Source organism: Lepisosteus platostomus, chromosome 11 (genome assembly GCF_059453375.1).
Source record: "Lepisosteus platostomus isolate fLepPlt1 chromosome 11, fLepPlt1.hap1, whole genome shotgun sequence".
Taxonomy (NCBI): Eukaryota; Metazoa; Chordata; class Actinopteri; order Semionotiformes; family Lepisosteidae; genus Lepisosteus; species Lepisosteus platostomus.
The window spans coordinates 28,580,529-28,600,682 of record NC_142621.1 but is presented as its reverse complement, the minus strand read 5'-3'; the positions used below and the strand labels follow the sequence as shown (position 1 = coordinate 28,600,682).

At 38.5% G+C, this 20,154-nt stretch overlaps 1 protein-coding gene across 4 annotated transcripts in view; it reads right to left on the bottom strand.

The window, feature by feature from the left end:
• The window catches only part of bcar3 (BCAR3 adaptor protein, NSP family member), a 114,035-nt gene that overhangs the window by 54,889 nt on the left and 38,992 nt on the right, over positions 1-20,154 (bottom strand). Inside the window, exons 1-2 of one of the 4 annotated variants that reach the window (XM_088599014.1) lie at positions 10,582-10,719; positions 2,009-2,339 (exon numbers count right to left, since the gene is read on the bottom strand). In XM_088599014.1, coding sequence (XP_088455140.1) covers positions 2,009-2,339; positions 10,582-10,603 — 353 coding nt within the window. In that variant the 5' untranslated portion in view covers positions 10,604-10,719. Of the gene's footprint in view, positions 1-2,008; positions 2,340-9,081; positions 9,244-10,461; positions 10,720-20,154 lie in introns of those variants that run through there. The other 3 variants (XM_088599015.1, XM_088599016.1, XM_088599013.1) reach the window with 3 other exon arrangements.

The window sequence follows — 20,154 nt, the reverse complement described above, 5'->3', positions numbered from 1 at the left end:
TTGGCTTTAAAGCTGTGCCTGGTCTAAAGGAAAACATCATACTTCATTGTTGCAAGTCTTTGTTTTAGCATCACTGAATGTGTGAAATCAATTTTAGTAACGCATGTGTATTTTGGCCTTTGAACACCTGAATGGAAACTCACAGAAAAATGTTCCTGCCAGATGAGTAAGACGCTGCTTGTAAACATGCAGCACCTTGTTGCAAGAGGAATAGCAGAAAGTCTGGCCTGGCTGTGCACTGTGCAAACAAGGAGATCTGTATCCCTGCTCAGATAGCATCTGTTAGCTGTGGGGAATCTCTGACTCAAATGGAGATGGCTAAAAATGAACCCAGAGGCAACTGCAGGCCAGTTCTAACTTGTGTACTGATTATATCTTAAGTTGACCTGATAACCACGCCAGGCACTCAAAGTTGTGATGCTATTTCAGGGAATTGCTTAAGGCACATGACCCTAATGACGGAGGAAAAGGACTGAGATCAGAGCAATGTGATAGACATGTTTTATGTATATTCATAGACAACAATTTTTTTTTTCTCGTTCGTCCAGACTTGAAGAAGTTTTCTTTATACTTTTTCGTGGCAAAATTTGGCTGATCACGAAGTTATCTCATCTTTTCTTCCCCTTCATGCCCCTTGTCTATGTCTGATCTTGCTGTTAGAATGCTTGTAATGAATATAATAGTGGAGTAAATGTGAGTGCATGGTAAAGTACAAAGTTGCAGAGTCTCATCTGTTGTCCACACCTTTCGGGTTCAATTCTGGTTTATTAGCCTGAGACTGTCAGTAGACTGTGATGCACATGTGTACCAAGCCCCATCAAGTTATCTGTGGAGACTCCTGGGAGTACCTAGGGATCTTTGAGCCTCCAGAAGACACACACTGTTTCAACAGGTTGTAACTCCCCTGCAAGGTGGACATAATGTGTTGAAGGGCTGGGGCTAGGGTTGGGGTTAGCAGAAGCTCACCTACTTTCCTCAGTGTATGTCCAGGGATTCTAGTGATTCTAGGATTCTAGTGTGAGCAAGACTGGGGTTCCACATTGGGGAAGATTATAAAATAGAAAAATACAGGTAATTGGTGATTAGATTTAAAACATCCTGAGAAATAAAACTGAAAGCACTTAATTAAAATACGACCTGTGCTTACATGGGAAAAAAAGTTTAACTCAGTGAGAAGAAGTGACTAAATCAGATATGTTTAATCTATAAGCGGTCTGGTTTTCTTGGTTTGCTTTTAGAGTAGCTGAGTTCTTTCCTTCACACTAGTTTTGACTCTTTCACAAGCATATATTTGTAGTTCAGCATTAAAAAGATGCACATTTCTGATGCTGATACGTCTTAGAAAAATGTTTTTAGAAATTGTTTTAATATTCCGGGTTGGTGTTCATCATAATATTCATGAAGGTAATGGACTGGGATTGGATCCTGGGTTTGCAAAGTTCTTAACTTGCAGCCATTTAAGTACAGTTATTTCTAGAGTTATTGTATTTTAAATAGTAACAATTCCTTGCATTTACGGTATATACAGTAGCACTTTTCAACTCAAATCTCTTTATATATAGGATGTTTGAATTTAACTTATTTCCTTTGCATGTCTTCATACACTTTTTATATATTTTCTATTGCTTTTGATTTTTTTTCTTATCTACAATGTGTTGTGAGGTGCAACAGAAACTTAGGTCATGGCCTCCTAATCATCCCCATCACTGAACTGGCTTCACTACTCTATTTTCATTCTCCTCTCCCCGATAGCTAATGTGTGGTGAGCATACTGGTGTAGTTTGGCTGCTGTCGCATCACCCAGGGAGGTGCTACACACTGGTGGTGGTGGGGAGGGGAGACCCCATTACCTGTAAAGGGCTTTGAGTGGCGTGTCCAAAAAAACGCTATATCAGTGTAAAGCTTATTATTCTCAAAGTCTGCTTGACTGACTAGTGATGTTCCCCTAAGGGAACACCAGTCCCCAAATTTCAGTGCGGACCTTACAGGCTGACTGTCGCCTCCTTACCTGAATGTGGCCTTGCAGTTACTCTGTGTGGGGACGGGGTGCTCCTCGATGACATTGTGGAGGAGCGGAGAAGAGGGAAGCCGGACCCTGGCAGTGTGAGGCAGGGTGCCCATGTGGCTGTACATGTCACAGGAGCGGATGGGGGCAGCCCCCTTCTTCTTCCTGGGCAGGGTGCCATGGATGGATGCCACTTGATAGGCACTAGGCCGGGGCTCTGCCACAGCCGGCCTGCTGCTCAGGAGGTCCATGGAGGTAGCGAGTGAACACTGCCGGCTCATGTGCATGTTCCTTGGGAGGCTGACAAACTTCCCCTCAGCCATCATCTTCAGCTCTGAAGAAAAAGAAGAAAACAGCAATTTGTCGGCAAAATCCAAGGAAAATGCACTCAAGCACTCAGCACGAATACACGTAATGTTTCCCACAAGAGTTGGACAGGTTATTGCTATTTGGCGTGATAAAAATAGAAGCAGTACATTAAGTCCTCATTTGTTTCTTCAGCTCAACTACTGAAGACCAATCGCCGACGAACCTGCTGTGTTATCAGATAAAAATATCTGGCATTAACAAGAAACAACTAACAAAGAAGCTGTCAATAACCTGGCAAGTGTTTATTAGAAAAATAGCTCACAACCAGTTCCAAGAAATTATTTACAGACATTATTAATGAAAAGGGAAAACTTCTTTTTATATAATAATATAATAATTCCTTACACTTATATAGCACTTTTCTGGACACTCCACTAAAAGTGCTTTACAGGTAATGGGGACTCCCCTCCATCACCACCAGTGTGCAGCCCCACCTGGATGATGTGATAACAGCCATAGTAGACCAGTATGCTCACCACACCAGCTATCAATATGGAGGAGAACAGAGTGATGAAGCCAATTAATAGATGGGGATTATTAGGAGGCCATGATTGGTAAAGGCTAACGGGAAATTCGACCAGGATGCCAGGGTAACACCCCTACTCTTTCGAGAAACACCCTGCGATTTTTAATGACCACAGAGAGTCAGGACCTCAGTTTAATGTCTCATCTGAAGGACGGTGCCTGTTTACAGTATAGTGTCCCCATCACTATACTGGGGCATTAGGAACTACACAGACCACAGTGTGAGTGCCCCCTGCTGGCCCCGCTAACACCACTTCCAGCTGCAACCTAAGTTTTTTCCAGGAGGTCTCCTATCAGGGTACTGACCAGGCTCACACCTGCTTAGCTTCAGGGGGTTGCATGAGGGGTGATATGGCTAATAAATGACCAAATTAGTTTTATGTTAGTCAATTTGTTTATTTTTAGCAAATTGTAACTGATTTTGTCATTTTAGTTAATGATACCTCAAACTGAAATGTGAAATCACAGTAGGCAAGGGTATTCTTTTTTATATGCTTATGTCCAGAAGGAAATTCAAAAATGCATTCTACCTGTCATATTTGCTTAGCTGTTTTTTTTTTGTGTGGCTTTTCTCAGAAACTATTTTCCTTTTATCCTCAAAACACTCAAGGGATAGCAGCTCATGTTAAAAGCAGTTTTTGTGGGTTGCCAAGTTTCTTCCAGACAGATAGCTTGTGTCTTCAGGTGCCACAGAGATATAATTGCTATTTATGCACATTCTGTATGAAGAGCTTGGAGGACCTCCAGTCAGTTCTGCCTTCATGCCCAACCCCACTGAACGCTGACAAATCGGAGATGGTACAGTATATGGCTGTAGGCTGCAACACTACCCCACCCCATCTAGCCACCTGGGTCTTCTCAGGTCTCATAAAGTATTTACATTTGCATTCCAGCACTGGGCTGAAGAACAATTAGTTGGCATACCCAAAAAAGAGGCAAAATTAAATTGTAATTTAATATCTTCTTATTTGTTTTATTGATGACGTGCACAGACGTGGTAACATTTCTGAGCTGTTTTGTTATTTTTAAATATGGGTAATTAGTTGGCAGAGGATTTGGGACAATGATATACAGCCTAGTAAAATGCACTTCTGCTCATAGGGAAGCCAAAGGCGCATTTTCCAATACAGTTCGTGGGGGAACTGAACTCACGCTGTAAATGATTTTTGTCCATTTCCAAACTTCTTTGTAGAACTGTAAACATCCTTTTGGAAAACTGGTCAAAGAAGAAAAACTCTACCTATGAAGCTGCTTCTTTATATTTTCTAAACATTGATTTAGTGCTTCGCACACCCATTTTAAGCTAGATATTCTTAGACTATGATACTGTACGACGCAATATACTTTAATCTTTATATACCTGCAGATAACGGAGTACAGAAAAAAAGCTTTCATCTCTCATGAAAAACAGATTAAAAACAGATTAAATATGATAAAAGTTTTCCTTGTGGAACTGGGCTCAGTGTACAGAAAGTGATGTCATCCGGTTTGAAACCTGGTCAGTGTCAGATTTTCCTGTGGTAGGAACCTGGCCTTGTGGTATAGTGGGGTTTGGCAGCGTCTCGAGAGTTGTGCTGTGTCTGTTCTGCACCCATGAACAAACATGATCGAGCTCTAGGAGGGTAGAGTTTCCTTCATAGCTCTTGTCTACCTTTTTAGATCGAGTTTTAAAATGAAAGAAATATTCCATTTCCACTTGAAGAACTTTGCTTCAAGTAACAATATGAAGAAAGGCTAGACTATGGGAGCCATTGATGCGAAATTGTCATTGGTGGTCTTAAATCAATCTAAAATCAGCTGAGAAATAAATTGAAGTTAGACAATGAGTTGTCCCTGAATGACCTGTAATCCTTATCTAAGCTGTCTGTTGAGAAGAACAGAAGAAAGAATCTGAGGAAAGTAGTCAAGCAAGCCTGATGACCCAGACAGAAGCATAGAGTTACAGTGCACTGACCCCATTTAACAAGCCTGTAAATCTATTCATGACTAAAAACAGTCCCAGCTCTTCCCCTATAAGGACAAGGTAGTGGCTGTTGCCATCGCTTTACTGTATTTTAAAAACTCATTGTGCTGAACACACTGTGTGATCACAGCTTTCATACTCCAAAATGTCCTAGAATAACCATTTTTTTAAGAACAGAGGGAAAACTGAGTCTAATAGACTAACGTCCAGAAATTTGCATCCAAGGGGATGAGCTGACATTCTAGACTAAAATCCACAGAATGTTTAGCCTAAATTAGTTCGCTTAGAAAAGTTTGTGTTGTTCACAATATTCAATAGAACAAAAAGGAATGCTTGATTACAGATTTCTAAGTTTTCTAAGACAAATACAAAGGAACTAAAGACTATGAAGAGTTGTGTGCATGTACAGCTTTTACATTATTTCTGAGATCACTAACATCCCGGATGTCCCCAATTAACATGTGTGATCAGACTTGGCTGTTTTTGATGTTTTGTTGTTCCCACCCTCACACCTTCTCCAAAAAGATAAAGAACAGCTTTTTTTATGTATCACCAAGATAAGAGCTGAGGTCCAATATGAGCTCCTGTAAAAAGCAATTTACTATTCACCCTGAATAACCTGTAAACATAGATTGGTTCTGCCAGATGTGTTTATCTACAGTATATTACATATATAGAATTACTCATTTAAGCCACATTGGACACAAGTGTTGGATTTTGCTATGACACATTGAGATACTCACCCCATCTGTAATCTCAAATTACAGAACATAATGACTACATTTCCTGTTTCAATGCACTAGAATTTCACAATCATTTTAGAAGTAGTTCATTTTCTAAGGCATTTACACACAATTGTTAGGTGTCTACTGTTTCTGCCCTTAGCTTGTTTTTTGTTCCGGTGTATTCAGGAGTCAACATATTGAAGTGAAACTTATTTTTAGAAAATGCTGAAGCAGACGTGCTATTGGTGGCTTGGCAGAGGGTAATCAATGCCATGACTTTGTTGTGGAGAAGGCCTTGGCACACACTCCTCAGCTAGGGGATTCCTGGTTCCTGGCTGTGTTGGTGGCTGTATCAACCTGCCTAGTAACAGTGACCACAAAAGGGAAGAAACCTCACTCATCAAACAGCAGCTGGGGCAGATGTCTCTTGCTGGATATCCTTGCAATCAAAGCCTGGCCCTTTAGAGCTGTCTTTCTTCTTTGCTTTGTGTTTAGAGTTCTTTATTTTTTGCTGTTTATCCCTTGGCTCTCTGTTTGCCTTTATAGCTGTAATCAATAGCTATTTGAGCCATCTACAGTATAATCCCCACCTAATGCAGTGGTGTCTACCAATAGCAAAATGAGCTCATCACATTTTCCTGTGCAGACTGAATCAGATCTGTTTTACTGTTTGTGTTTCAGAATGCAAACAATTGTTATTGTGAATTGTGGAGGGTTTGTTCAAGATATTCAGTAGGAACAAGCGCTGGTTGCAATTAATTAGGGTGTTATCTGGAGCAATGATATTCAGCCCAGTAAATGGAAAAGAAATTGATCTCAGAGATCAATCAATTGCTTTCTTTGAAACCTAAAGGGGAAATGTTTAACTCTGGACCTGTTATACCCAGACTACAGAAATAACTACTACACATTTCAGTACAATGTAGGGTCTAGTCTTCAGTGTCTTTTTTAAAAAACTCCTCCATGGCAAGTGAAACACACTTGAATGAGCTAATTTACTGATCTTTTTCTGGTTACTCAACAACAAATATCAAAGTCATGCATGTTTGGGACTGTTATCTTCTATGATAAACTCCCAGGAGCCTGTTTTCCCTTGTTATTTTTCTCAATTTGTTTTGATTTTATTAAACAGTACATAACCGAATGAAACTGGATTATTTTCAATTTGCAAAAGATCTCATATGATACTGGATGTGCAGTGTTGCTATAGAGCCAGCCATTGCTCAGGATCTTGGGAACCGCATCCCTGACTCTTGAAAGTTATGGCAGCCACTGTGTGGCTCAACTAGAATTCTGCTGGAATTCTGTCAAAAAGAGTGCCTAATTGTACCTTTTTTTGTTTTGATTTCTTGTTTATTTGCACAGGTCTGAAATATGATGTGGAAAACATTCCAAAATGTATAACTATGATTTAAGTATAGTCATTCTGTATTCTGGTTTGATGGTTTGTTACACACTCAAAAAAAAACCATTGCTGCACAATTTGCAGAAAATTAAAGGAAACAGGAAAATCTAAATTTTGCGACTTCTCTCTTATGACACAGGGGAAGGTGGGAGGTGGTAATGTGACTTTACTTGTGTTTGCTTTGCTGGGTTACTGTAGTTATTTGACCTGTTGAGGAAGAAGAACTTAAGCCATCACAAAACAGTCTGCTGGAAAAGTTTGGATTTATTTTATTTTTTATCTAACTATGCATGAGTAACCCGCAGAGTGCCTGGTGAAAACTGCTGTTTAAGAAAAGCAATTTAGCCCAACTGTGGCAAAGGACATCTGTTAACAGTTAAGGAATGCTATTGAATAATTAGCCTCCTGTGGCACAAAGTAGCGTGTGGTGGCATGGTAAGGGTTAATCTCTTTGGCTCACGGAGCCTCCCGTTCATCAAGACAGATTGGCCTCCAGCTGGGGCAGTCTGTGCTGCCTCACTGTCATTCCAATCCACACTCAACACCAGATGCACTCCACTGAGTGACATCATCCTTTTCAGAGCCGCCAGCGAAGGCCTCTGTTTAACTCTTCAGCGAACCAACCGCTTTGTTTGCTTCTAACATTAGCCTTCACTGCCCTAGTCCAAAACACGCGGGAAAAAATTTCCCTAATGCTCTCAGCAACACAAACACAAAATCCATTCTAGCTGTGAATCAAACACATTAGCAGTATCGTGAAACTTTCTAATGTTTATTTTTCAAAGATCCTGTATGATATCTCCTTTATTTTATACAAAGAACCTCATGGTGATTAAAATTGCCTATACAATTTGAAAAATCTAGTACCAGTTAAAACAGCTGCTATAGCTTTTTTGGGTAAAACACAAGCACAAGCAATGTCCTCCACCTGTGATATGAACCTGTGACTCTCACATGACACTACTAAGTAGGAGTCTTGAGCCCCTGTCCAATACTCCACACTCTTGTCAGTAATACAATGTCATTATTGATGGAAAAATAACACATTTTCAACCTTTTATCTGAAAAACATGACCGTTGTTAAGGAAAAGTCAACATGCACCTCAGTTTTTTTAACAAATTTTGTTTTTCTTTGTTTGCTAGTTCTGTTCCCAAAGAGATAAGCACGACAACCCCTTCAAAGTTGTAGTAGTGAGGTGTTTAAATCTGACAGTGTACCTCACTCTACACCCCATATTAGACAAGGTAGACAGCTTTAATCTCTGTACCTTCGGCCTGGTCTCTACATCCTTAGACACGGGAATGAGAATTAGGAAGAGGCACACATCCATATTTAGTAGTAAGACAGACAATTTGTTTACTCCCAAGATGAAAATTTACACAGTTTTTTGAGAGAAAACACTAATCTAGTATACGAACAGCATGCAATTACTAAAGACACTAATAAAAACCACAGCAATTAAAAAGAGGAGTATCAAGGGCCTCTTAATAAAGAACAATTTCAAGGTTATCTAGCTAAATGAAAGCAGTAGAAGTCTATTTCTTTACATTCATGGGAGAACAACCCTTTTTGACACTTTCCAAGAGAAGGACAGCACAACATTCTTGTTTCAACTCATCCCCCACACTCCTACAAGGAAACCTTATGAATAATGCAGTTTCTTTTAATTAATTCAGACCTGCATGAACAAAAGCTAAGACATGTCAGGAGAAAAACCACACTCTAAATTGTGCTTTACATCATTCAACTAGTTGACCACAGTATCTGTCTGAATAAACTGACAAGAACAAAATTCACATTTTTTCTCAACAACTTTAGCATGATTATTCACAGTGCAGCAAATATGTTGTGCAGAACAGTCTGACTGCTAGCTGGAGAAAAACATCTGTTGCAGCCATACAGCTTGAACCCAGTTAAAAGGGCTACTCTTTAGATATGCATCATTATTTATTGTAATTCATGTCCCTAATTAAAGGAGCACCAGAATTGAGTAAAGTAAATGAAGCCAGGTGAACTAGAACAGTTCCTCTGGACACACACTATATTTCACGTCACAATGGTTTCAGTTAAAAGAAAAGGTTTCCCAACCTGTGAGTTTCCCTCTCCTGTTTAGCCAGCATACGAGACAGCTCAATCAGACAAGGCGGGCGACTGCCTGCAATATCCTGAATCTTTCAGCTCGTACTTAAATGGGCACTTGAAAGGTGCCTGTTCACTTGACTTAAAATATGTTTGCCCCTAATTATGCTTCTGAATGGGAAACCCAATGACAAACAAAGACTGTAAAAAGGGCACAAAAGAAAAAAAAACTAGAAACGGAGGAAATGAAACTCAGATAGCCTTTCCCACTGGAGTTTGTAACTTAGCCTGATTGAGCCGCCCCAGAGTCCCACACACAGAGAGTGAAGGATCTGCTCTCGGACCACCCTTTCACTCTGAAAGAACAATGACCCCAACTGTCACATGACAGACCTAATTTTCGGGGCCCTTCCTTTGTTAATGGAGAGGATAACGTCTTGCAATAGCTTTACATCCACAAACTGTGCCTGTTCCCAGCAGAGCACCTTTCAGCCAGCCAGAATAGTATGGCTCTGTGTGACATATTAATCAGAATGTTATTAAATAGCACAGCAGCATCTATCATTCAGTTTGTCTCGTGCTTCCAGGCGAACATAAATTGATTTTGTTGCCGCAGCCTAGAATTCATTTTTAAATCTTTTTGTTCACAAATGTTGAATCTTAATTCCAAGTGCAACTGTTTAAATCTGCCAACCAACAATTTATATGAACAAAAATATTTTCTCTATTTCCACACCTCTAGTTAGTTTTAGAGAATCAGCTAGAGTTTATTTAGCATTACAGTTGAAGTAAATGTTTCCCTGGTGCACATGGTGCACATGGCTCTGAAAACAATGTGAATAAACCAGCATATCAGTAGGTTTTTGGCCTAATGACGGGCTTTGTTGAGAAATGTTACTTTTATTTATGTCCAGAACAAAATCCTATAATTCATATTTAAATACATTTACTTCCACTACACTATCCAAAAGTTTTTTAAGACAAATGCAGAGCTCACTCACTTTGTTGTATTCAGATATATTTTAAAATACTCTCAACAGTATGGCTACCATGACCTTGTAAACATGAACAAGTGTCTTTCTTGGTCCCACTTGGTGTGTGTCCCATCAGCTGTTGGCTATTGCAAATATTTTCTGAATGTATATTTCCCAAACAACCAACATGCTTTATCACAACAGTTGCACACCTTTAATTCTGACAAGGTTATATTCTGCTAGAAGAGAAAGTGAAAACAAAAAGAAAACGAGAAATAACTCTCCTTCCAGTCAAGGTTTTGTTTTGCCTTTTCCCTATTTCTGCATTTAAAATATGAATCAAAGATGATTTGGACTTTCAGTTTATCTCCATAAGCTTCTGAAAACAGTACCACTTTGTGCATCTTAAACGTACCTGTATCCCAATCCCAATGAAGTCTCCAACAACAACTTGTTTCTTTTCTTCCTTAAAGAGGTTTACTCCTTAAAGAATCTGAGCCAGAAGCCAACGCGTACTGAAGAAGAAAACGTTAACCAGCAAATGTGCTGCTTTTCATTCAAAGGGTGTCCTTTCCAGAGAGCTTCGTGTTTCGTTTTGTATTCCCCAGAGCTGTCCTTCCTGCAGTCTGCACTGTACTGGTGCTTCCCAGCCTACAGCGCTGCTCTCATGCTTCAGCTCCGCAACACAAACTCTGCTCAGATGATTTACAACTTCCCAGCCACACCCTCTTTGCATGGGTAAACCTGGAGTCACTCCGTAACAGCCCCTGCCCCCATTCCAAAAGAGCTTGCTCCCCTTTTAACAGTGAAAGGGATAGTTTCAAATGTCTCTTTAACAGCTCTCAGACATTTCTAAGTGGCAAAACAAGGGATTTATCTTCAAAGCTCACTTTTCTAGTAGTTCTGAAAGTTTAAAGTTGAGAAACATAGGAACAAATAAGGTGGGTATGGTATAAAGATCTCTTGTTTTCATTTAAATCTAGTTTGGATTGTTATTGGAACTGATTGAACATGGAAAACTGTAACGCTGACACTGATGCCCAAAGGTTGTGACCACATGTTCTGTAAACTCCAGATGTTACCATGTGTTTGAAAACATCAGCCCTTACTACAGTTTAGTATCCATATCCCAGTATTTTTAGACATATCCTTAGTATTTTTATCCCGGCTGTAACTTTAGTGATTTCTTCTATCGTTCCTCAAATTGTCATGTCACAGCGCTTTTCATTCACATTACAATACTGCATAAAAAATTTCACACACAACAGTGTCCCATCTGTGGAATGACAGGTGTATTTTTCTTATTTTGTCTTTGGTAACATTGCAGTTATGCTTTAAATTCAGGCAGATGGTTGATCTGAGATGTGTGATGAGGAAAACACAGCTCCAGCTGTAAGCACAGCAAAAATACTCTGTTCCGAGTTTTCTTTAAACTACGGACATAACAGTAGTCTCCTACTGAGGCCCTGAAAACCATTCCAGACTCTTTATCATTCTTAACATGGCTGCTGTTTAGGCTACTGACCCTTTGTTTTATTCTAATCTTCCAACTCTCTCTTTCTGTGAAAATTAAGAAACACACAATACATGCAAAAATACATGCACTTAAAACAAAATTGATTAGGCTATTTTCAACTGAGAAGCATCTAGTGCTAATATTTATACATTGCCAGTGTATTATGTCTGGGTATTTTTAAAAGTTTCTTATTTAACCCAGGGGGAGGGGGGGGGGGTAAAGAAATAAACAAAAAAAAACAATGGAAATGTTTTGCTAAATTGATAAAAAAAAGACATCATATAAAGTACGGTAGCCATCATTGTTCTTGTAATAGAGGGCTTGAATAACCAACACATTATAACAATGACCCTGTGGAATTGATTTATGGCATTATGTGCTGGGTTTAAAGTGACTAGTTCTGGACTAGTGTAACACTGGACCTACAGGGAAGCACGCTGAGAGTTTCACCTCCTTGCTCCCATTAATTCAAAGATTTGAAAGTTCCTCTAGTTGCTGTAGCCTGTAGCCACATGTATGGGAGTTAATGATTAGGCTTTGAATGGATCTTCCAGTTAGGCTCAGGACAGAACTAGTTAGTTAGGGACTGGGGTTGAGTATGAAGAAGTGTTGATGTTAAGGGAGCCATGTGCACTCTGAGCAAAGTAGAAGAATTGAGACTCTGTATTCCCATTAGTGAGGACGTACTATACTACAGGGCTGAAGAGCCTGGCAGTCTTGGCTGATTATGTTAACTTGGAGAAAACAGGATTTGACTAGGTGATGAGATCTGGGGGCACTCATCTGTCTCCACATTGGCTGATTTAATCAGTTTCTATTTTTTTAAATAAATACTTGTGGGGATAAAAACCCCTAGAAAGTTTGTCGAGTTACCTTCCAGTATCCAGTCCCTCAGAACGGAGTTATACAGTTATATTTGCTTCAATTAATAATAATAATAATAATTGCTTACACTTATATAGCGCTTTTTCTGGACACTTCACTCAAAGCGCTTTACAGGTAATGGGGACTCCCCTCCACCACCACCAATGTGCAGCATCCACCTGGATGATGCGACGGCAGCCATAGTGCGCCAGAACGCTCACCACACATCAGCTATCAGTGGGGAGGAGAGCAGAGTAATGTAGCCAATTCATAGAAGGGGATTATTAGGAGGCCATGATTGGTAAGGGCCAATTGGAAATTTGGCCAGGACACAGGAATTCCGTAGTTTGTTACTTCAAGTTTCCAGTTTTGTAAGAAATAATGTTCTGTTGCCTCTCCATCTGAACACAATGCTCACACTTACAGGGTCAATTTAGATAATGTTTTGCTCAAGAGTAAAATTAATTCTCCAGTATTAAAAAAAACAGAAACGTCTTATTGCTTAAAGATACAAATCTAGTCATACTGTATATAGTAGGTTACAGTAGAAGAAAGTCTTGGAATTTTAGATGAACTTTATTTGGAGGTTGATAACAACACATTTTTTAATACAACAAAGGTGTTAAAAGACTTCCTGACAGAGTTTCTCTCCAGTCCACTATTGAACTTAAAAAGAAAAGTGTAAATGATAGATGAAAAATAGTTCTCTGAGTGTTTCTGTTATTTGGAAGCAGACACAGCTTAATTTAAAACATGGGTAATTCATGTTATTCAAATGATCCTCCATCTGAAGCTATTCCTCTGATTAAACTGCATTGAAGTTTTATTTATTGATGTAATAGCTGAGAACATTTAAAACAATCATCATTTTTTAAAACTCTTTAGAAAAATGCTACCCTTAGGAAGTGAAATCCAGCAAGTGTTCCTTTCATTATCAGGTTACGTTTGCTTTCTTTTCAAATTTCCGATTGCTTCAGTCAAATGAACTGAAAGAAGCCTGAGCAATCCCAGTGTGTTAACCAGTGCGGAAATAACCCAGAGGCTATAAAAGTGATACAATTTCACTAAATCCCCTGGTTTAAGTTGCTTCCCTATTGAATCTGTGCAGGGCTATCACCCTTCCTTGTCCCGTGACCTTTCCTATCAACTCAAGTTGTCATTTTGTGCTCCTCAGCAAGCTTTCATTCTTATCTGACTCACCTCCAGTATCCCCAGGCAAAAACACAATTTGTAGTTTATTTTGTCTGTCCAACTGCCACACTGGAGCTAGTTATTATAAGTCCTGTGATGATTGTATTGTCATTAATTCACCTCTTAGAAACCTCCACCCTCATCCCCCTAATGCAAACTACGGGATTACAGAAAGCACCTGTCTCCTACCAATGTGCCACTCCTGCAAGCTTTTATAAGTACAATTCTTTTCACTGAAAATCCTGGGGCCCTTAAGGATCAATGCATAATACAATTGCCCCTCTTTTAGGAAATCCTTGTAATCCAAAACTTAAAGTGTAGATCAAACATCACACCCAGGTCCGGATTTACATTAACATCCATATTGGTGTCTATGTATTCATTAATTCCCATTTGCTTTCCTGCCCAACAAATGAACACAGAGAACAACACATCAGACTCTGCCCTCCTGGGAGAGTAGTTTGCTATGCTTTAGATGTACAGTAAGCTATTGGCCAACATGTGATTTTCAAGAGTCTCTGTACTGCCAGTAAAAGTCATGGAGAAGAAACAAATGCAGAAGTCTATTTTTTAAGCCCATGGGATGCCAGTACAAATTTGGTAAATAACAGGGAGTCCAAATCGTGTTTGACAGTGGAGTGTCAGAAATGATGAGGCAAAAACACCCACATTATTTTGTACACTAGAAAGTGTTTAGAAAGACAGTGAGACTGAGCAGAAATAAAATAAACATGAGAGTAAATTTAATTCAGCAGCACACTTATACAGTATGTAGACAATATCACTTTTATCCCCTTCTTAGTTATTTTAATTTTTTGACACATCTAAGTGATATACTGTCATGAGTATTTACAGTACAATGGTGTTTCAAAACACTAAATTTAAACTTCAACAAGTCAGCACTCTGTATGTTTTTTTATTTTGGTGTGTTTGAGAACATTCGGAAAGAACAATTTTCAGAACAATAACTATAGTTCTCCATAATTAAATTGTATATCACTGGCCAATACATTACAACTATAAGTCTTGAAATATGGAAATAAAAAAAAAACATACTTCTCACATGTCTCTGTATTGTAAGTAAAAGGTATTATATCCTCATTCACGAAACTGGTACAATGAATGAGCCAAGGTTGACAGGTTCAATTGTTGCTGAAATATGGATTGGAAACTGCACACATTCAACTTTGTTTGGGAAATACACTGTTCCAGATCTATTGGGACAACACAGACGACGAGAATGTTAAAGTTCAATAAACAATTTGATCTGCCATGAACCATTAACTCTATCATCAACGGCCATTGTTTGTGCAGATATAAGAACTATTTCATATTCTACCTACTGCTGTCAGTACACTTATTCAGTCCTGTTTACAAAGCCTCACCAGGAAACTGTTGATGGTCTATTCTTTGGGAACAGTTCTTTGAAATTCCTGAAATTCATGCCAGCTGTAAAAGATGTCTTTAACACCTCTCTGAACTATGTATATCCTTAGTCAAGCTAGTTTAAATTAAAATAAGTCAAGGCAGAAAAATGTAAACAAGTCAAGAGGCCATTACCATGGCCATTCATTTTAAATAGATACATCTGCATTTATACCATTCTTATTAACAGCTGCTTAAAAGCAATTTAAAATCACTTGAGTCTCTACCTCAAAGTATTTGTTGTACATTGGTTGACATTGTTTGAAAAGCCAGCTTAAACTGTGCTTTTAGTTAGTGGTTTATCTTGTACTGCATAATCTGTTGCTGGAATGTTCTAATCAAGTGCCAAGCTTCCAGTAATTTCACAATCTCCAATCCATCTTGAAAAAATGGTGCTACGAATTTTGCGTATCAATGCAGATAGCTTCACAGAAGGCCTTCACCCTTCCTCTGCTTGTTTTGCAAGCACAGCAGTTTTTCTTTAACGGAGCTCAAACAAATACGCATTTTTTAGTTTATTTTGTTTGACTTGGGGGGAAATTTTGGTTAAGCTGAATGATCATAGATTTGTAAGCAGATATCTATTTAAATTACTATTAAATTAAATTAAATAAGCGTTCTGGTGCACTATAGCTGCAGTCGCATCATCCAGGTGGATGCTGCACATTGGTGCTGGTGGAGGGGAGTCCCCATTACCTGTAAAGCACTTTGAGTGGAGTGTCCAGAAAAGCTCTATATGAGTGTAAGCAATTATTATTATTAATTATTATTATTGCTAGGAAGAGTATTTTTTATTTGGATTACTGGTTGGGACACCTTGGGGGTGTGGTTGACAGGGAAATGTCTGAGACGATCTTGTTTGGCGTTCTCAGATTCTCCTGGCACCTTCAATGAATGTATCTGCTTTGGCTGTTGCAATTCAATGTCCCTGTCATAGACAGTCATGGTTTGATCTAGTGTGCACTGTTTAAAATGGTTTCAACCACAACTGACTCCTTAATATGCAATTATGCATTCGTGAGTCCGTTCATCTGTATCTCATTTAGGATTACGCAGTCTGGGCAAAGATATGGCTATATTTGCTCTTGATTGTTAATTGCAAAAGGATGTAAAATTCCTTCAGTGGTAAGAAGTTGCATGTTGGCTCAGCTTTTTTAATGTAGCAATGCAAACTACAAAAAAGATGTTGCAAACTTTTTTAAACAAACTTGGAATGACTAGTAATTTGGTATCCTGGAACAAGGAAAGCACTGAAAAGTAAAAAGAAAAGCCTTTTAAGCCTTCTTCGGGTTGAGCTCACACCTGAAGACTGCTCAACAATCGAAAATATTATATTTCCAGTGTGGAATTGGTTGTGGTGCTTGCTTTGCTTGTTCCCTTGCACCCAACGCATGCTTCACTCAAACCATTATACTGTATATCCTGTAGCTTCACAGGCCAGTAGCACCAATTGATCTGCCTCACTGTGACCACACTCCTGTGACAGGCCCACCTGTCAGAGCCCTGTCGCATCAGTCAGACTGCAAGCTCTGAGGTACCTTACTGGATTGTCAGCAGTAGTTGTAAGAGCAGAGCATCCAATGTCACTGCAAGGTCTCAGGCACCAAGTAGGACTCAGGAGTGTTGTGCTGAAAGCAGAGAAAACCATGGCAAACTAAAGCTCACCAAATCCCTGCAGCTCCCACTCAGCAGCCGTGTCTAGAACAGGCAGTGCCTGTAAAATCCCCTGTGCCAGATGTGCTTTTGAGAACAAGCCTGATGCTGAAGTCACAATTACTTACTAGCTATTGTGTCACAGACTAACTACACTCCTTGTGAATTATGTTTGTCTTTATGAAATATTGTACACCTCGAACAAGTGTTTGAAACTTTTTTAGTTTTTATTAGACTAAACTCAGGCTAAAAAACTGAGCAGCCTCTTAGTTGTTGTGCTGCCAGCTACAGTATCCTGGGTCACTGTCCCAGCCCAATATGAGGTGGAATCTTCTCACCATGGTTACTAATGTTTTCCATAAGGCCCATAAATAACTCCTCGTCAGCATGCTTTTGAATTACTGAACCTCAGTCATCTTCCCTATCACATTACTCTGAATAGTCATTAGGGGAACTTCAGCGAAGATTAAAAAAAAGCAGAATTACACAGAACAAAACAAAAGCTCTTGCTAAAATTAGCTTCGATTACCCACGCAGAAGATTCATGTGGCTCTCATCTCTATGAAAGCTGTAATACAAGAGTACCCCATATGTACAGCAGACTTTTTTTGCCGATGAGGGAAATGTTCATTGGTTTTGGCTGAAAAGGCAGCAAATCTGTTGTATAGCAGCATCAGGGAAGCCATTAGCCATTAGTTAGCCAGTCCATGTGGTAATTTGAGAAATGGGTTTAACTAATAAGTGAGGATTCCCAGGACTCAAACAGAAAAGAGGCTTCTGTTAGTGAGGGCCACACAACAAATACACATCTCTAATTTTTTTTAAAAACCTGTCAGAATAAAAAAACAGCACTGCCAAAAGTCAGGAATTTGTGTTAAACGTATCATACAAATAATAATTTTAAAAAGGTGTGTATGTTAAAACAGTAACATTGTGGGGGTTCAAAGGGATAAGACCATTAATTAGGGGAGAACTCCCACTTCTACACTTCTGCTCATCCATTTAACCAGTTCACCATTGTTTCTACACATTTCAACACTCCATCAGAGTGATTACTTCATATGAACGAATAAATAGACATTACAGAGCCCTGGTAATCGTTTGTTCCCATGAGTTGCACATCAGTACAAGAAGGTTTTGTTAAGAATTACTAAGTAATAACTGTTGGTATATGTACATGAAGACCAGTGGATCACTCTCAGTGTTGTATGGGCTAGAACAGATAAACTTCACAGGTTTTGTGAAATGATAGTTTATTATTATTATTATTATTATTATTATTATTATTATTATTATTATTATTATTATTAATAATAATAATAATAATAATAATAATAATAATAATAATAATAATAATAATAATAATAATTGCTTACACTTATATAGCGCTTTTCTGGATACTCCACTCAAAGCGCTTTACAGGTAATGGGGACTCCCCTCCACCAACACCAGTGTGCAGCATCCACCATTATTATACCCTTTCAGATAATTTAGATAATTTCTTAACAGTATGTGCTGTTCATCACCAACGCTTTCCTTGTAACAGCAGTGCTCAGACTTGCTAAGCGCTAAGATAGTTGTATTTGGCTGAATCAACTCTTGCTGAGAGACCTTTATTCTACTGTCTGTTTCTATTTATTTATTCTATTCTATTTAAAAATTCTATTTATCCAGTACAAAAGCTGGTAATAGTGACCAGATATTTCTCATTTATTTTTTTGGAACCCAGCTTTCCTGTCTATCTTTTCAATTTCAAACAATACAGACACTTCACACCTCTCACATTGCTCCTTGGGGAAGTAACCCTCAAACATTAGCATGCCAACAGTACAGAAGCCCATTATCACTCCACAGGGCTTACATTAGTGGATGATTTGGTTTGGTTATCAGACCCCTTTGTGTGTCTAACTGAAATGGTAAGAAAGACCAAGGTTTCACTCAGGACGTCTGCTGGATGTGTAAAGGTCATGTATTGACTTCAAGGGGAAAATGCCTTAGAGAAAGGAGTCAGTCAAGCAACCAAATAATTCAAATATGAAAAATGAAGCCAATATCAAATAGACACATGACACAGATGTTCTCATCTCACCATTTTATGCAAGAAAATACCAAGAAAATAAACCTAGACACAACTTCCACTTTCAGACAAGAGATAAATTATTGTGGATTTATTTGTTGTTTTCTTCATAAATGGTGTAATGCAAGGATTTTTCTGAGGACATGAAATAGTGCAGAATCTAAATATGCCTGAATGTCCAACTTTAAATCCTCCTCCCATTCTCTTTCAAGAAAAATATAGTTCTCATTATTTATGGGTAGGGTGACTTTAGAGGTTTCACCTAACAAAGAGGTTGCAGTTCATAGGGGGAATGTGAGGATAAAAAGCAGGGAAATGATTAGGTGTTCATTGCAGTTGAAATATAATCTGTTTCTAGCCAGTTATAAACAAAACACAAAAAAGAGTCAAAGAAAAAGCTCAGAAAATAAAGAAGCAGGTTTACAATTCCTAGAGACACTTGTGTTCTTTCAGATCTTAATTATACATATTCCACTGCTGCCTCAAATCAAATAAAGGTAATTACAGCATGCTGTTTGATTTAAAAATATACCGGTCATTTTATTTACACCTTCTAATGACTTCCACTGGATTTCAGAAAGAGAAGTACAGCTTTTCTATGTCTTGTTGGATTGTAAAGTACTACAAAGGAGGCAAGACCATATTACAGAACGCATTGCTATCTACAGTAATTGAAGAGATATTTATAGGTTTCGCAGTGACTTATGACAAAAAAAGTATTTTAATGATCTTGTTAACTGTAATAAAATGACCACTGTTCACAAAACAGTAAACAAACTGACAACAAATCAGCAAATACTTCATACCTCTCAGAAATACAACAGGAACAGATTTCACAGATCTCATATAACATTTTTCATTACAAACATTTCATATTTCCTTAAGTTTAGGCTCGAATAAATGTGCAAAATGTGTTTAAGCGTGTTTTAATGTGTTTGTAACATACCGATTAAAAATGTTATTTTTGAAGTTATTGAAAACAAAGGAGCATCTTCTTGAAAAGTATTTTTTTTAAATGCCAAGATTCCATTTGATTCATCATTGTAATAATTGAACTCTTGTAAAAACTTGTTTCACACCACAGCTTTAACGAATGTGGTTTTCCAGATGGTGAAGCACTGAGATGCTGTTTTATTGTGCAACTCTCAGCTCTGGGCAACAACACAGCTTCTGTGTTTACTGAGCAGGATGAATGTTGTGAATCTGAATGAAGGTATCACTGATTATTTTAACATAAGCTAACTAAAGTGAGAATGAAAGTGGGTATGTGACCCATATGCTCAACTGGGTTGTTACTGAGCAGTCATAGATAATACAAACAATACAGATATGTATAGGCCTAACCTGTGATGCTACAATACGGAATGATTACTGGAACAATC